The following is an 18,462-nucleotide window of genomic DNA, read 5'->3' as shown; positions in this document are numbered from 1 at the left end:
TAATGAATTTTTTATTTTTATATACTATTTTTTTTATTTCTATCCAATATGAAACTTAGACTCACACTTGAATTCTCGAATCAAAAATTTTAGTCCAAAAAGCATGAAGAAAGGTCAAAAGATTCGGTTTGATGTTACCTTTTTCCAATGATGTTAAGTAAATCTTAAAAAATGATTCGAATGGCTGTAAGTACAACTCGTGCTTTTTCCAATCAAGATGGATATTAGATGCTTCAGGGTCAAGGGATGAACGCCATAATTGTGTAACTGGGTCCAGCACAAACTAAAGCATCATTAAAAAAACCTTATTGCACTTAACTATTCTAAAAACCAATATAAAGTTGAGGAAATTAAAATTGAGTTGTAACTCTCTGTATACAGTAACAACCTCAGTTATTTGTCTTCTTATAACGTTTTTTTCAAAGCTGAGAAAGCATGGAGATGGGACCAGTACCAAGTAGGAACTCAAGAAAATGGTCACGGACCATCCTTGCTGCTAGAGTTTACATTGTATTTTCAATTCATTCAATCAATTCTTCTGTTCAAGCATTCATTTTGAAATGCTATTTTGAGCTGTATAAATTGTTTTTAGGTATTTCCATTAAAGAACATACAAAACAATATCTATATACATGTTCATATACATATTGTTAGGTTTATGTTTATCGAAACTCTTTATTAGGAAGTAACTTTTAAATTAATCATCAGTAAGAGATTAATATTATTTTTTTTTATCAAAAATCTTAAAATAATAAATTAATAGATTTTCAATTTTATATGTTGTTGTATTTTTATAACGTTCTAAAGGATTATATGATGTTTGCAGTTCAATCAATGGTGATATGTACTTATTATTATTTTTCTTTAATTTGAAAAACAGTTATTAAATTTAATCATATGCTATATGGTTGCTAAGTAAAGATTATGTGTTAAGACTACTTAATAATTTATGCCGTTTGACTTTCTGGACCAAACACTGGTGCGTGATGTGATGCAGGAGAAAATGATTTTGTCCTCTTCCTTTGTCACTTGTTACTGCTTCTTTCCTTCTTAAGTAAAGGGTTGGGATTCATTGAACTATGAAAATGATTAATGCAATTAACATGTATCTATTCCAGCATAATATTATGTTTTAAGGAACATATAATCACTACAAGAATTTTTATTCCGTCCTTAGAATTTTCTTTAGTAAAATATATCTGTTTCGTGTGTAAGATCAAGAATTTTTACAAAACATATTTTTACATTTTGTTTCAAATTCGTTTAAATAAATTTGTGTGTCTCAGTTTTAAATCCTTCTTTGTTCACGTCTCAAACCGATCGGAAATACATATTAAAAACACTCCAATACTTAATCAGTAATTGGTTCATCGGGATTAGAGCGAAATCTTAATTTCACATTAAATAAATTCACATACCTTTTTACTTTTTACTTCTATCTATAAGTTTTGAGATGAGCATGAGATTAGTGAAACATTAATTGCGACCCAATCATGACCGAAATGTTTATCCATAATCTTGATTTAACATGGTATTTTTCATTTTCAACCATTCCCTTGATGATTTACTTATCTTTGATTTGATAAGCTACTTATCTTTGATTTGTGGTTGATAAACTGCTTAGCTGGTCGGACTCCTATGATGATCTCATCTAGTTCATTATCGTCTAAACACACAGTACAGTTTCGATAATTTATATTTTGTATTATCAATAAATATTTTTTTTAGTAACTTAGTAATTTTTTATGTTTTAGTTTGTTTTTATGTTATGAGTTAGTCCAACTAAACTCATTTTTGGTAGATCAAGAATTGATTGAGTTAAAATAGGTTGTTTCCCTTATTTTGTCATTCTTAAATGAGTAGCATCAATGATGGATGGAGTTTAAGAAAAAGAAAAAGGAAGAAAAAAAAGAAAGATAATGAAAAAAAAAGAAAATGAGTATGAAATATATACTTCCTGATTAACATGGAGATAAGACAACACTAATAGCAGTGTGGCGAAAAAAAAAAAATAAATAAATAAATTTTATTTTATTATCTAATTAAATTAAATTAATATTATTCAAAATTATCTTAACACATTGTTATTTGTTAAACTTATATAATGAATAATATGGAATATATATTTGTTGACATCCATAATCGTTATAATTTATTATTTCTCAAATTAATGATAATTCATTTATTATTATTAACATTTGTAAAATAACTTAAAAGTATATTAAGATACATATCTTATATAAAGATTAATTTTAAAAAAGTTCTAATAATAGAATGAAAAGAGTATGAAAAATCCGAGGTCACATATGAAACAAACATCAAATGTTAAAAACAATGAGAAAACAACAAAAATAAAAGAAGCTTCCTTTGGCACCGCGGACTAAAGTACAACTGCATAACATAAGTCACACCCTTAATTTCGGATTCATATATTAAAATGTTAATAAAATAGAAACCAGAAACAAAATAAAACATTTAAGCAGTGGGATTGTAAATTCTGAATCTCGTATCGTTCTAAAAGTTGTAACATATTTTGTGTTTATTACTTCTTCGTTCTTTAACACCACCCATAATATTAAAAAAGATTTTAGAAACTCTGAACTTTTTTTATGAGGGAAAAGAGGGAAAGAGAGCAATGGCGTTGTGTTCTAAGAGTCAATACTTTTTTTATAGATAATGTATATAATAATATATAGCGGTAAAACTTAGTGATAATATTATGTAAGATGACATTAATAATGAAATGAATAACATTAAACACAAATCTTAAATAAATAATGATGAACAATTAGGAAAAAGTTACTTTAACACTTTGGTTAAAGTACATATATTTGAGTTTTTTTTTAATAATATAATAATATGCATTATAACTTTAAATAAAAATAATATAAATAAAATAAAATATTACTATTTTAGATTATCAAATGAATGTATTTATTCTTTTTGTTGGGTCAAAGTATTATTACTAAGAACGAGTGAGATTTTAGATTTGAAGTGATCTTAATTCTTTTTATATGGATTGAACTAAATTTTTATTGATGTTATTATTATTTTCAGTGAATTCTTTTAGAAAATCATATGTGGAAGTTTTATAATTTTTTTTTAAGGTTTTAGGATAAGAATGATCTCTTGTTGGATTTGGTTCAAGTTTTATTATTATATCATTTAGTAAATTCGTTTGACAAATACATTAATTGAAAACCCATAAAATCATCATTTTAAAATGTTGGATTGCAAGTGGTGTTAATTCATCATGTGAGTTAGATTTATGTTCGACAAACATATCTTTTTTTAAATTTGTTAAAATGCATCAATAATTAATAATGATACACAATGTTTAATTTGAGGTATATTTAATTAAGTTTCAAATTTATGATAAATTTAAAAAACTTTAATTGAGTTTTTATTAAATATTTATAATCAATTTAGTATTCAAAATTTAATTAAGTTCATGTTGTTTAACTTTTTTTAACTAGGTGATGTGGTGGTCAATGGATGATAGGACTGTTATCATATTTGTTACCTTATTTAATGGTCCAATTTTATAATTTTGTAATTTTACAATTTTATAATTGGTTTTTAAATTTTAAGTCTTTGATAAATTTAGGCATATTTACAAGATTTTCTATTAAATATTTATTCTATTGAGTATTAAAAAAATTATAATTTTTAATTAAGTTTTTCTCATTTAATTTTTCTGTAACTAGGTTAGGTGATGTGAGTGTTGTTTTGTTCCTTTATCCTACTTACATGTCATCACATGCAATTTCATAAATTTATTATTTTATAATTTTATAACCAAAGGTGGAGGTTGTTTCTCTAAGCCTAAGTTAGATTGTTGAATGTACCTTAATATCGAGTGTGTACTATAATGGCAAATGTCATGCGCATGTGGAAACAGAGTTTCATTGCAGCATATTAGACATTTTCAACTATCTACTGCACATAAGAAAACGAAAAGTGACTGAATAAGGTCACTTTCTATTTATATGCCGTGAAATGCATATACTAAAAATGAGGAGGGTGAAAAATACACATGAACAGAAAATAACAATCATAGCTTATAATTACAAATTTATCCTTTTTTTATCACATACTTTTCATTGTCATGGGATTTAAGTCAATAGATATATATATTTATACAACTAGACAAGCAATACTTATACCAATGTATGACTAAAAAAATATAAAAATTGGCATCACAAAAATAAAATTAACTTACACAAACAAGTAGACATAGCATTTATTACAAAAAATATGGACCATACCTTGTCTCCTTGCGAATGTAAGAAAAAGAGTGCATAGATACATAGCATATAATGTTTTACAACCTTGTCCTCGTGAAATCATGTTTTGTTTTTATTTACCGCTTGAAGAAAAATTAGACTACGTTGCAATTTTTATCTGCAACTACACATGCAAGTTTTGTTTTATTTAAAAGTTGTTAACTTTTCTCTCAGTACAGTTTATCGCAGTTTTCTGAAAATAAATATTCTAATAAAAATATAATTTAGATGAAATGGTTGCTTTAATAATATATTAGTTTATTCTGTAAAACACGTATATTTAATTTTTAAAAGAAATATTATTGTGCAGCATAAATTAATTAGTTTCCATTTTATGATTTTTAAAGATTTAGTTTATAAATTGAAGGGTAAAAAAGAGTGAAAAAGGAGAAAAAGCATGAAATGTTATTTAATGTTAGGAGTGATCGATATGGGCCCACAAACGCCATGGCCCACTTCCACTGCAGTTCCCATCATCTATCATCCATCATCCCAACTCAATCATTCACACTTTTCTTTCTTCTCTCCTTTATCATCTCTTCTCTTCCGCTCTTCTTCATTTCATCATTACACACCAAACATCATGGTTTACTTCGAAGGAGAAAAGGAACACAGAGACCTTATTCCGGGTTTGCCCAACGAAGTTGCAGAGCTATGTCTTCTTCACGTTCCCTACCCTTACCAGGCTCTCTCTCGCTCTGTTTCTTCCACTTGGAACAGAGCAATAACCAATCCTTCCTTTATCTTCTCAAAGAAAACGCTTTCCCATCCGAACCTTTTCGTTCTCGCTTTCCATTCCCAAACCAGAAAGTTTCAGTGGCAGGCGCTTGATCCTTCCTCTGCCCGTTGGTTCCTTCTTCCTCAAATGCCCTCGCCGGAGGACACCTGCATGTTGCCACTTGCCTGCGCCGCCTTGCCACGCCAGGGGAAGCTCTTCGTCATCAACGGCGAAGAAACCCTGACATACCGTGCCGCCACGAACCAGTGGTCGGTGGCTGAGGGACCCGGGGGGAGGGAGTTTGTGGCTGCCGAAGGAGTGGAGGGAAGGATCGTGGCGGTGGGGAGAGCCGGCACCGGCGTGTACGATCCCGAGAGCAACACATGGCAGGAGGGGAGTGAGTTGGGAGGGGAGTTGGAGAGGTACGAGGTTGTGGCGGCAGGGGGAAGGGTATATGTGACGGAGGGGTGGTGGTGGCCGTTCATGTTCCGGCCTAGGGGCTGGGTTTACGAGGTGGAGAAGGACACGTGGCAGGAGATGAGCATAGGAATGAGAGAAGGGTGGAGTGGGGTGGGTGTGACCGTTGGCGGAAGAGTTTTTATGATTGCCGAGTATGGAGATTCTGCTGTGAAGGTGTACGACGAGGAGCATGACACATGGTACCCTGTGGCAGGTGATAGATTTCCAAGAGAAGTTATGAAGAAGCCGTTTTGTGCCACGGGGTTAGATGACAGAATCTACGTGGCATCTTGTGGGTTGAATGTGGCAATAGGGGTTGTTGAGACAGTCTCCAGCATGGAGCAAGATGTCAAAGGTTGTGCTGCTGACGTGTGTGTGACATGGCAGGTGGTGGAGGCTCCTCGCTCATTTAGCGAATTCTCACCTAGTAGCTGCCAAGTGATGTATGCATGAAAAGGGTATACCATGTATTGTGTTTTTGCTTTCTAATCTAATTTTGTTGTATTAGGCTAAGCGATGATGGTTTCATTTTACTCACTTTTTTTCTCGTCCATGGATTCAAGATGTTTGTGACTGCATCTTCCGGTGATGGGGAATGAATCATAGCTTCAAGCATCATCGTGGTCACCATGTTCTCAGCTACTACAATTATTTATATTAAAACCAATAATATTATATTAGAAAGTATACATTTATTTTTCTTTATCATAGTTGTCACTTCAATAAATATATTTTCAATGAAGAAAAAAAAGGAACAAGCAAGTGGAAGAATATTATTTTCTCCACCACAGGATCCGATTGTGGCCATAGGAAGATATATGCAACTCCTACTTTATTAGGTTTTTCATTTTTTCTTTGTTAGAACAAAAGGAATGCAGATGATTTCTTTTTCCTTTTTTTAAAGATGAACGTGATGGAAAATAATAAGAGTGTTTAACTAATCTCATTATTTAATTGGATTAGGTTCACATAATCTTGTTGTCAAATCTAACCAAAATCAATCTCATAAGAAATAGATTGATTTAGATTGGATCGATGGGACTTTAAGTATTTAAATTTATTGTGCAACTTATAAATAATAATTATATATTTTTTTGACTTAAAAAAAAACTTTTGACTATTTTACTAAAACTAAGAAGAAAGATGACGTAAAATAGATAAAATATGTCTGTTATCAAGTAAGACTGTAAAATATCTTAATACACAAATAAACAAATCTGTGCATGAACACAGATTTAAAATTATTCAAGATACTAAAATGACTAAATCATAAAATAAGATTAAATTGTATTGATAGAATAAAAGTTTTTCACACAGATTGCTTAGTTTAAAAATTATTCATGAAATTGATAAGTTTCGTGTTAATCAAGATATCCCAAACCCAGATAGATACAAAATTGATGTGAACACGCAAAATAGAATCTAATACTCATTTTTGTTTTTGTGAACAAAACAATTCAAAAACTGGTTAATAAAATATAGTGGATTTCTACTTTTCGAATTTGGCCCATTACAATCCGAAGTCGAATGTCTTTGTCAAATTCCACCCCAGTATGTTACGATACCCAAAATAGCTAACCTTCAATTATTTTTTCTAATTTGGTGAGTTAACTTTGTAATGATCTATTTAACCTAATTAGTTATGATACCCATTCTATAACATAATTTTACATATAGAATCATTTCCGTATCTGATTAAATAGATTATATGATATACGTGTCTATGATGCAAATCCCAGAATTTATAGATGGAGCAGTGGAGCAGTTAGCACCACTTCAGAATCTGCTTTACCAACAACTTGACCGCATAAATAGACGTCGGCCTTTATATAAATATTCTGTGAGCCAGTCTATATAAATTAGTGTTATATTTTGAGGATTTATAATAATCATATTATTTTGGAAAAATTATTAATGAAATATTATTTTGGAAAAATTATTAATGAAATATTATTTTGGAAAAGTTATTAATAAGAGAAAGGGACAAGAGTTGACGCGAGGAAAGTGTGGGCATAACAGGACGCGGAGAAGAAAACCATTGATAAGAAAAGTAAAAGGGATTGTGCGAAACGCGTTTGTTTGGTGTTTGGAGCTAAGAATCTGAAGCGTTAACTGGAAGACATCATTATATCTTGCAGTGTTGGATCCAAGGTCGTAGAGAATAAGAAGCTGCACGACAAAACAAAGGGAGAAAGAGATTAAGGAGAAGATCATGTGTTTAGTGTTTGTGTGTGGAGAGGATGAGAAGGTGTTGTCCAGACAGCCAGCACCTGGTGCATGCCCTTACTGCGGAGGGATGATTCAAGCTATGGACGTAGAGACCCGATGGAATTTCTGTTTTCTGCCTCTATACTTCAAAACCAAACGCAGGTATTACTGCACCATCTGCACCAGACCACTCGTCCTCCAATAATATATATATATATATATATATATATATATATATATATATATATATATATATATATATATATATATATATATATATATATATATATATATCAGGCCTTTTTACGATGAATTTGTAGGGATTTTATTTTCTACTTTAGGGTTTGGTAGGTACCAGATAATATGCCATAGTTTTTGTATCCATGTATATTACTTTTCCTGTGAAATATTTGAACCTGATGAGATGACTTAATGGTTTCTGAAATCTAAGTTTTTATCTACTCTCAGTCCACACCTTTTCCTTTCACTCACAGTTCTTCCATGTTCTGCGATTTTCGACTTTCGAGATCATTAATTAATTGTGGGATACTTCTTTACATTCAAACATTTCAGTGAACCTAAAGTCAGTAGAACAATCCAATTTTGTTTAGAACAAAAGTAAATGGGAAATAAACACTAAATTCAAGAACCCTAGTAAACTTTAAAGAAAGAAGACAGTCCAATTTGAATGCTTTTTATATGTAAAAATAGTAGTCTATCTCTTTTAGCAAGAGTGACTGACTATAAACACTTAATTAGGGAGCTAAGTAACCTTTTGTCACAATCTTAAAAACTTGTAAAAGCTACTAACAATGGATTTTACAGCTATAAAATAAAATAAGGGACTAAACTTCATATTCATAAACAAGGCACCAGATTTAATAATTTTTACATCATGCTGCACATTTAACAGGCATGCCAATATACATTTGTAATGAAATTGCATAGTTTTTGGAAATATGCTAATCACTACTGATTTGTTACAAAATACGGATAAGGTACAAATTGAAATCTGAAACTAACATAAGAGAAGAAAGCAATTATTTTGCCGATCTTTTATGTGAATTTTAAATTTTCTTTAACTAAACCTTGTTAAAAATCTTAAAATTTTATAATTAAGAGTTTAAGTCTGTTTCAGGGATAGTTAAGTTAATGAATCAATGAGCTTCAATGGTCATTTTTAAAATATTAGTACACAGAAGAAAACAATATTTGAAAGGGGAGACATCAGTTAATGTAGTTACATTGATTTGAGATAAGAGAGGGATTCTATAACTCATGCAAACTGGATAACTCTTTGGGAGATCACTGGGGCGTAAGCCCAAGAAAAAAGAAACTCCAAACCCTCTCTTTACTGTATGCAAACAAGCACAACCCCAATTAACTTGCCAGAAGAAATGATGAACTTCTTTTATTTTTTACGATAAGGTTCATTCAAAAATCAAGATACAACATCCCCCATCCCGGGCCATTAGTTAAAAGAAATTGATATCGGGCTTGAATTCCTAGTGACATTCACTACACTTGCTCTAAAGTTATTTTCAAGGGGAGAAGACAGAATAAATAATTTCCCTGATTATCAATCATAGTTCAGTACATTTTCTACCAAATTATAGCAACAGGTAAAAATAGAAGAACCATCAAACATGAAATCACTTACAGAGTTTCAACTTCTTAAAATACGAAGATACGATTGACTTGGGGTATGGTTTTGTGGCAAGGCATGTAGGTATGTTTTCAGGTTGTTCAATCCACAGTTTGTGAATGATCCCACCGGATGTAAGCTTCTCAGACAAGTTTTTTATCTGGGTTTCTCCCTTTACTTCGAGTGTAACCTACAAATGATTTTCAGCGGCAACTTAACCATAAATTGGATGCTCAGCTATACCCAAAAATAAATCAGAAACACCATATGCATATATACATGCTACTGCCTCTAGATGATGGGAATATGAAATTTGGTTTATTTAATTAGTACTAGTAAACTTATCCACAATTTGAATCGTTTTTCCAAAATTACCTTTAAAATGATGGGAATTTCAGCAATCTAATTAATTAATGCATATCCACTTAAAGATATTCATGCAAAATAAAATTAATGCAATAAACAGTTTGGATGGAATCTACGAAAATAACAACGTAAACTTCTCCAAAATTTATTACAAAGGTAAACAGAGGATATAAAAAATAGTTAAGTGGATAAAATTGAACTAAAATTGATGTCACAAAAATATCACAGATAATCCAGAATTGCTGTCCAGAAACATTAATGGTCAATTGAACATAAAAATGATGAAGAACAAATTATGAAATCCTATATTGACAATTACAAAACTTCAGCAATGTCAAGAGCATATTTGTACTTTCAACTTTAATATATTGTTATCACACCTCAAAATGCTGGAATTCAGTATTCCAGCATGATATATTCAAAATCTCGATTTACACAAAGGATGGCAATCTCGATATTGTACAATACAGCATAAAATCATGCAAATCTAGAGGTTGATATTTTAGGGCTCACATAAAAAATAAAACAGAGACGCTGAACTATTGTTCTAAAGGCTGTTATTTGGCAAACCTCAGCAAATCATAGGTAAATTCAACAAAGAAGTGAACAAATTTCCATCCATCATGAAGAACAATGCAACGGTATACATTTTTTCTCATAATACAGACGCAGTTTGCAGTTGATTGATTGGGAATTTTTCTGATTTTATCATACTATCAATGACTAGCTAAACAGAGCACGTAACGAACACAGCATGCTAATATCCAAAAAAAGTTGTATTCAATTGGGATTTCAAAGTATTTTAAAAGACTTTAATTAAAAAAAAAATGTAGTATTCAACGAAGATTTTTAAAGATTAAAAATAATCTTATGATATTCATTCAATACTATTAGGATGTTTTCACAGAGAACAACAAAATTTGGTCGTTTATTTTACAAGACCAAGAAAGAAAGAATCCTTTGACTTTCAAAATCATATATATCCCAATGAATAATTTTGTTGATTTGATTTTTATGCATTTTGTGTTAATTTCTATTTGTTTAGAAATATCACCCGAATGTGAGACTTTTCTATTCCCATCCATACTTCGACAGTAGTAAAATTCTCATTAAAACCATTTTTTTTTACATGTAGTAAATTGTTTTCTGCTACAGGTAAGGGTTACTTTCTTCATTCAATTTGTGGGCTATTGATACTATTTATATATATACTGTTTAATCAATGAAAATAGAATTTCTCTTTTCTTATTTGCCTCTTACAAGTGATGTTGATCTTTAGTTTACTGGATTTATCATGTAGAAGGAAGGGAAGATGGTCACTAACATTCATGGTAGTACAATGCTAATTACGTTGAAGAAGTTAAAGATTTAATGGCCTAGTATTAGAGTTATCATGATTCTATTTTGTCTTGATGAATTGAAAGCATCATAATCAACATGTTCTGAAGAATCTATGTCAACACTATTTCACCTGTTCCTATAAATAAGTTCAAGAAAGGTTCCTTCCAACACCTCAAATTTCAGCAATTTAAAAATTTAGCCAATGCCAATATCAACCATACGTCTAGCTTTATCTAAAGCTCAAGAAATAAGGTGAAATCCCGTTACAAGGTTGAAATTCCATGTTTTTCTTTCACTACTCTAGTTTCTTCCAAGTAATAACCCACTGCCATTACAATAGATTAGGGTTTTAAGCATTACTAGGAACAGATAAAACGCAAACTTTAGGAACCATACCAAGCAAGGTTTGCCCAATTCAACAACAAAAAGTCCAAAGAATAAACAAATTCACTTACTATGAAGGCTCAATTTGACAACACAACATGAACATTGTGATCTAGAGTTTGACTTTCACTTATCAGACTATAAGACGAACAAACAATAACTGAGAGAGATAAGCCTTACTTTGTGCATAGAATCAATTTTGTCAGGGCTGCAATAATCAACTGTGTCAGGATCATCTTTGTTGGACCAGACGACCGAAACAGAAGCATGGCAACCTTGAGTAACCACACTCCCAAGCGGCCAAGTGTCAATCAGGTCCCGCCGGAGCACCACGTACTGCACCACAACATCTGTATTTTCCGGCTGCTGCAGTCCATCTTTGGTTGTGGCAACAACATTGAGATCAGCGGCGGGTTGACTCATTGAGATTGATATGAGTTGACTCGGTCGAGTTAACATAGAATGCGTAACCCTAAAGCTGGTATTTGAGAAAGCGAGGTTCGAACCGGAGGGAGTGAAGAGGCGTAATGGAACGGCGCAAGCTGATAGGTAACGCATTGTAACATCTAATACGTGGCCCATACCATAATGGTTTGATAAATTTTTCTTTCTTCTCCCTTATTTCTTCTTAGAAAAAAATGTTAATAATATTTTTTAAAAATTTTTAAAATTAAATTAAGAAATCAAAAATACTGGTAGAAATGGGTAAAAATGAGAGAGAAAAATCTGTTAAACCAAAAATTAGATGAGATTGAAGTATATTTTTAAACGAAATAATATGTAACTATGATAATTCATTCATGATGATAAATTTCAATATTATAATTAATAAAAGGATTTAACTTTGCTAGCATATATTAAAGCAACACATACCAACATGCTAAGAACAGACAAAATTTAGATATTACTGACAATAAATTAAGAAAGTGAAAATATCTATCCATGTCCTTGAGAAGCATATAATTATATGTGTTTTTATTCCTCGGATGGGAATTATGTTTTATGTTTTTTTTTATTTAAATTATGTTTTATATTTTTTCTTTTTTGCATGTGAATTATGTTTTTTTTCTATAAATTTTATTTTCAAATAATGTAAATTGAAAAGGAAAAAAAGAAGAGATCTTTACTCAGTATTATCTTTCCTAACAATAAATCCTTTAAAACAAAAGTATATATTATATGAATGGTATTAGACTATAAGAATGTGAATTTGAAGTACATCATTTTTAAAATACAACCATCACTTGAGCTACTAATAAAAAAGTATTTTTTTTTTTAACTTTCATAGGGTATTTGGATGTGTACACAAATTTATAGTACAAGGAGAAAAAAAATACAAAACAATGAAAAAATAATCATCAAATTTGAAAATAAAATAAAAAAGTATTTTTTTAACTTTCATAGGGTATTTGGATGTGTAAACAAATGTATAGTACAAGGAAAAAAAAATACAAAACAATGAAAAAATAATCATCAAATTTGAATATATAGTTTTTAATCATAAGAAGGAAGATTTATACATAAATAGAGACACATTAGTATTTTTTAATATTTATGTTTTTATTTACTATAATAAAATAAAAAATTAGTATTATTAAAGTAAACTGAAACAAAAAAATTAATCATATTTATTATAATCTTTTCTTTATTTTTATAAGTTTTTCCATAATTAAAACTATTTGTCTAATTATTTTCTTTTTCTCAAATAAAACTTTGAATGTTCAAATTAAGGAAAAGTGGATAGGGTTAAAAGTGAAAATTTTATAATAGATGTGATTGATATGATTTAATAAAATAATTTTTAATATTTATTTTAATAATATTATATCAGTTATTTTATTTCATTATGATAAATAAAAAATATAAATATTATATAATTATGTTCGTTTAAATCTTCATTATAAAGAAAATTACATAAAATAGTTTTTGAATTTTTTATCATTATCTTTTGTTCTTTTGCAATTTTTAAAGTAAATTTGTGTCATTCTATCTTCAAATCCAAACTAAGTTCTTTTTTATGAAATGATAACTCATCTAAAGAAGGTTAGAAGAGGTTCTCTTGATGATATTCCGACAATTTCAAACGCTTGAAAGTGTGTCTCAAAATACAATATCACAGTTTGACCAAATAAAGTTTTTGTTTTTGTTTTAAAGGTTATTTCATTTTAGACCAAGATTTTAAAATGTGAAAATGAAATAAGAAAAGTTGATGTCATGAAGTGTTTGCACAAATTAGAACAGTAATAACACAAGAGAATATCACTAATACAGACTAAAAAGTAATATTTTACACGTATTAGGGCAAAGTTCTTTTATTGAAAATAATTATTGTATAATTTTCAATTGGTGTTTTTTTTAATGGTAAAAACTATTTTTTTCATTTTTTTAAAAGACACCAGTTAACAAAACTATGTGTCTGTGGCATAATTTCATTACAATTCCATCATTTGCACAAATCCCCATACAATACAAAATTTTAGGTAATTTACTTTGAAATCATTCATTAAAAAAAAGTAGTAGAATTTATAAACCATGAATACCTATTATACCTTGTCTTCCAAGAACTAACATGCAACTTTCTTTCTACCTAACTATTTTGATGAGCGAACCAATAAGTTATAAATGAAGCTATTACAAAATTTCCGTGTCTTATACTCTTGGAATTCAATCCTCTTTCAACCTATTTTTCACATAGATTCAATGGGTTTCCTCAATATAAAAATCACAGTCTCGTTTTGTGTGAGTGCTAAAAAATAATGCAGAGCATAACCATACATTGTTTAAGATTCATTTCATTAATTAAGTTTTTCTTAAGTACATAACTGTTTGAAACCCAATACTAAATAAGAAAAACACAAGTGGAGTGTAAACTATATAGCATAGACCTAGTTTAGTTTGGAGTTGTTTAAGAAAAAGTCCAAGTCAAATCATTTTGGTCTAAAAAGGATTAGTTATAGTTATTAGAGTTTGCAATTGTTCATAAAAACCTTGGTATTTACATTTGAGTGAGACTGTTAGGAAGAATTTCGAAAGCAAACGTAAATTAACTTTCAATATGATTTTTTTATTTTGGAATTTATATGATTTGTTTGGTTAGTTTAAAAACGATTTGATGAATATTATGTTGTTGTCTTGTTAGGCTTCATCTCATGAATTATCAAGAAAAAAGATAAAAAATATATATATTGAATACTTTTTAGTTAAGAGTATGAAAACATTGATTTGGAAGGATAAATTTTTGTTTTTGTTTTTGAATTCCTTAGGAAGTGAGGTCTTGGCATAGGCATCTTTATCTGCAGAACCTTAATATTTTATGGCTCTATCAGAGTTGTTGTGTCCGGATTCATAATGAAAATTGAATACAATAGACAAAAACAATGAAAGAAATAAATATATTATCTATTGGCCTATATGAATAAAGATAAGATGGAAGATGTTAATGACTTTTTTTTTCCATATTTTATTAGAAAGAAAACTAGAAAAATATAATAAAATTATCGTTTATTAAGAAATCTACTCATCTTAATCAAAAACTATTTTAATACAAAATATAAAAGTTTTTTTTTAGAAAATTTTTAGTACAAAATATAAAAGTTTTCTTTAGAAAATTTTATTAAAAAAACACCATGTTTTTTGGTTTTGTCAAAGGATTGAAGAATAAAAATGGATTATTAATATCTAATATAATTAATAGCATCATATAAAAACAAGGTTTAAGTCTAACTTTCCATTATAATCTCTTATTCTCAAAGAGTTGAATAATAAAAATAGACGGTTATTATTTAATCTAATTGATCACATCATATAAAACTAAGGTTTAAAGCTAACAATTCATTATAATTTGATTGAACAATAAAAATGGATAGTTAATTATCACTTTAACACATATAATTAATTAAAAAGGGATAGTCTTCTTTTAAACTATCAAATTTCTTGGTTGTATTATCAAAAACTCTGAAAAAGTTAAAATAGGAAAACACTCATTTTGAAATAAGTTTCATACTTAAATGTTTTTAACACTTATCCGTTACACTCTTAATCAACATATACAGTAAATACAATAACTTACATATCAGTGTGTCATTTCCAATCCTCTTGTACTAAGAAAATGTTCTCTTAATACTCTAACACCCAATCTACAATATGACATGTTTTATTTAAAACGATTTTTGATATAAAATTATGAGACAAAAACACAATAACAGTAAAATATAAAATGTATGAATACTTAAATCCAAAATCTCAAGCTCTCCTAATTTTCTTATACTATATAGTAAAATCATTGAAAAATATGTAATATTTATTTTTGTGGATAAATTCTCCTCCCTTCTCTTTCTAAGAAACTAAAGAAAACATTATGTTTGAACCAAAAAAATCATTGACTAATTGTTGGAGATAAAGATGGAGAAATGACAACAGGAAAGAAGAAAAAAAAAATGTTTGTTGGGAGTGAGAAATCATATTCCATCCAGTCTTGCAGCATCAACAAGGATGACTAAGATGCAACCCTTCCACCAACATCTTGTCAACCTCTTCAACCAAATCGGAATCTTCAAACACCAACTCCAACACGGAATTGCCCTTGTATCAAAACTCCAAAAATTACACATTTTTTCCATACTACAGTACAAGTTTAAGATAAATTGTGTTTAAAAGATAAGTAGTGTTTAAAAGAAATAAAACACATGGAATCCTATGTTGTTTGCCATTATCATTTCGGAGAAGAATAGAAGGGGCCCACACTTCCCCATCCACACACCCAAGGCAGATATTCCAATGGATCCTATAACAGATCTCTCTTCTCCTTCAAAAGTCAGCATTAGCCATCTTGTACTCTTAGCCAATAAGCAAGCAAGTCAAGTTAAGATATACATAAATATTACTCATACCAACAAACCTAAATCACAAACCCTACCCTACCTACATCAAACACTTCAAATTCCTTTCTCATTGAAGAAAAGACAACAACACTGCACAACTTGCAACCCATAGATAAATACCATTTTTAAATAAAAACTCATTCTTTTTCGGTACAACTATTCATAGTTTAAAGGATAGGATAAGATTTGTTCAAGATACGCTCCAAATCCTCACCGAGTGACTGCGACCATGGTTTCACCCAATTTTCCTTCTTCCCAATATTCCCAACCAAACAAACAAACGCCATCGCACAAAAGTAAAGTTCGCTGCTTCTGTCATTATATGAACCTACATGCTTTCATTACTTTCCTACCACACACCTACAGGATATGCACAGTATATTCCTTAACAAAATTCATCTTCTTTGAACGTAAAGCAAAAAGAGAAGCACAAGTCTTTTTTTGTTTTTGTTTTTCACAGTTACTTTTACTTCATACTATTTAATTTTATTTAGTAACAACAATAACAAAAGAATAAACCAAAACAGCAAAAAGGAAAAAAAAAAAAAAACAGCCTATGTTAAATGTCAATTAATCTTCGTCTTCTTCCTCGTCATCGTGCTCTTGCAGATCTGCAAGAGAAAAGCTTCTTGCCTTGAAGCTTCCAAGTCTGAGCCTCATATGAGCAGCATAAGATTCTGGTACTCTGTTGAGTCGCAGCTGAACTTGATCTTCTGGTTTTTTTTCCTCAGCCAAGGAGGAAGAGGAAGAAGAGGAAGCAGAGGGAACTTTCCTTGCCTTTTCTTCTTCCTCTTCGTCGTCATCATCGTCATCACAATCCTCATCCACAGGCAAAAGAGGCATGGACTGTGGGTTGGACCAAGAATAGAAAGATGATCTTCTGGACCACTTTGATGCAATCAGAACCCTTCTTCTCTTGTTGAAAGGACTCTCCTGCTTCTGCAACTCCTTCAAAGTACTCACTTGCAACAGATCTGAGAACGATTTCGATTTTCCATCAAAGTGACTAGACAATCCCCTCCTGCATCGCTTATCAAAAATCCCAAAACATCCCCGTATCAGATACCACAATCCAAAGCTAAAAAATTTAAATAAAATATTTTAATTGGAGACAACCCAAAAGAAAAAGAATCCCAGGGAAAAAAAAGCATTCGATGTCTACTGGAATCAAATCAAACGAGAGGGCTTTCGAGAGAGCGAAAGTAAAGGAACTAACTTGATGGGAAGAGAATCTTCCATGGCATCCAAAGACCCCAACCCAGTTCGTATCTTCAACTTGCTCTGCACTTCTTCCTCCTCGTTGTCACTGTCGTCGGGGCTTCCGATCGACGACGAAGTTTCCGACTCGCCAGTGAAGAACTTGGGTGGCCCCGAGATCCGGATGTTCGAGCGGTCACTTTCTGGTGACCCATTAAGAAAGATCCGATCTTCTGAGGAGTTTCCGTCGGCCGGAACGTCGATGGTGAAAGCGGGACCCACCAGAACCTCCATTTGTATTCACCTTCTTGTAAAGAGAAAAACTTAAAGTAAAACGAAACAAGAAGCCCCTGAAGCGGCGATTCAGTCACCCTTGTCCTCTTCGTCTTCTCCTCCTCTTAGGCTTCCACGTAATGGGGTTACTTGTCATCAATCTGCACACTCCCAGAGAGAGACAGAGAGAGAAAGTTGCAGAAGATAGAGATAAGGCCGAAAAGAAATTAAGTGGAGATGATGGAGAATGAGGAAGGATTATTATTCATATATATAAAATTAATAGAAAATAAAAAGGAAAGTGGCATGGGTGAGAGAGAGAAAGAAGGATTTGACACGTTGGGTGTGACGTGGCAAGAACAGGAACCAGAAAAGCCCGTTTACCTTGAATATTATGTGTTATGTTGTTCATCATGGGTGTCCGATGCTTATCCTCTCAGTGTTTCCTTTTATTATATCAGACCAAGCGCATGCTTCCTAATTCGGGAATTTCGATTCCGGATATTTCAACTGAATCATTTTCTTTCCTCAATTCTCACCACAACTCATCTAAACTGAATTACGGTTCTTCATGGAAGCATCTTTTGTTTGTAGAAAAAAAGGCACGTCTTTCGAAATTCACTTTAATTTTTCTTGCTGCACTGTATATTGATGAAAATAAAGTAATATAATTTTGGATGTCGAGACCTGAAACCGCATTCCCTT

The 18,462-nt window shown here is 30.8% G+C and overlaps 4 protein-coding genes across 4 annotated transcripts; 2 read left to right on the top strand and 2 right to left on the bottom strand.

Annotated features, from left to right (window-relative positions):
* Positions 1–4,549: 4,549 nt before the first annotated feature.
* LOC108330658 (F-box protein AFR) lies at positions 4,550–6,152 on the top strand. Its single transcript, XM_017565166.2, has 2 exons — positions 4,550–5,921; positions 6,027–6,152. The coding sequence occupies exon 1, from the start codon at positions 4,684–4,686 to the stop codon at positions 5,914–5,916; it is 1,233 nt and encodes a 410-aa protein (XP_017420655.2). The 5' UTR covers positions 4,550–4,683; the 3' UTR covers positions 5,917–5,921; positions 6,027–6,152.
* Positions 6,153–7,454: 1,302 nt separating this feature from the next.
* Positions 7,455–7,933, top strand: LOC108331200 (uncharacterized). Its single transcript, XM_017565847.2, has one exon. It carries the CDS (start codon positions 7,676–7,678, stop codon positions 7,874–7,876), a length of 201 nt encoding a protein of 66 aa, XP_017421336.1. The 5' UTR covers positions 7,455–7,675; the 3' UTR covers positions 7,877–7,933.
* Positions 7,934–9,056: 1,123 nt separating this feature from the next.
* LOC108330945 (uncharacterized) lies at positions 9,057–12,517 on the bottom strand. The gene is made up of 2 exons (XM_017565545.2): positions 11,588–12,517; positions 9,057–9,506 (listed from the first exon to the last, which is right to left on the bottom strand). Exons 1-2 carry the CDS (start codon positions 11,987–11,989, stop codon positions 9,324–9,326), a joined length of 585 nt encoding a protein of 194 aa, XP_017421034.1. The 5' UTR covers positions 11,990–12,517; the 3' UTR covers positions 9,057–9,323.
* A 4,206-nt stretch (positions 12,518–16,723) lies between these two features.
* On the bottom strand, positions 16,724–18,028 carry LOC108329908 (protein OXIDATIVE STRESS 3 LIKE 4). The gene is made up of 2 exons (XM_017564289.2): positions 17,504–18,028; positions 16,724–17,308 (listed from the first exon to the last, which is right to left on the bottom strand). The coding sequence occupies exons 1-2, from the start codon at positions 17,776–17,778 to the stop codon at positions 16,858–16,860; spliced, it is 726 nt and encodes a 241-aa protein (XP_017419778.1). The 5' UTR covers positions 17,779–18,028; the 3' UTR covers positions 16,724–16,857.
* Positions 18,029–18,462: the final 434 nt, after the last annotated feature.

The sequence above is a fragment of the Vigna angularis genome, chromosome 4 (assembly GCF_016808095.1).
Source record: "Vigna angularis cultivar LongXiaoDou No.4 chromosome 4, ASM1680809v1, whole genome shotgun sequence".
Taxonomy (NCBI): Eukaryota; Viridiplantae; Streptophyta; class Magnoliopsida; order Fabales; family Fabaceae; genus Vigna; species Vigna angularis.
The sequence above is the reverse complement of the archived record's forward strand: the minus strand, read 5'-3'. Positions and strand labels throughout refer to the sequence as shown.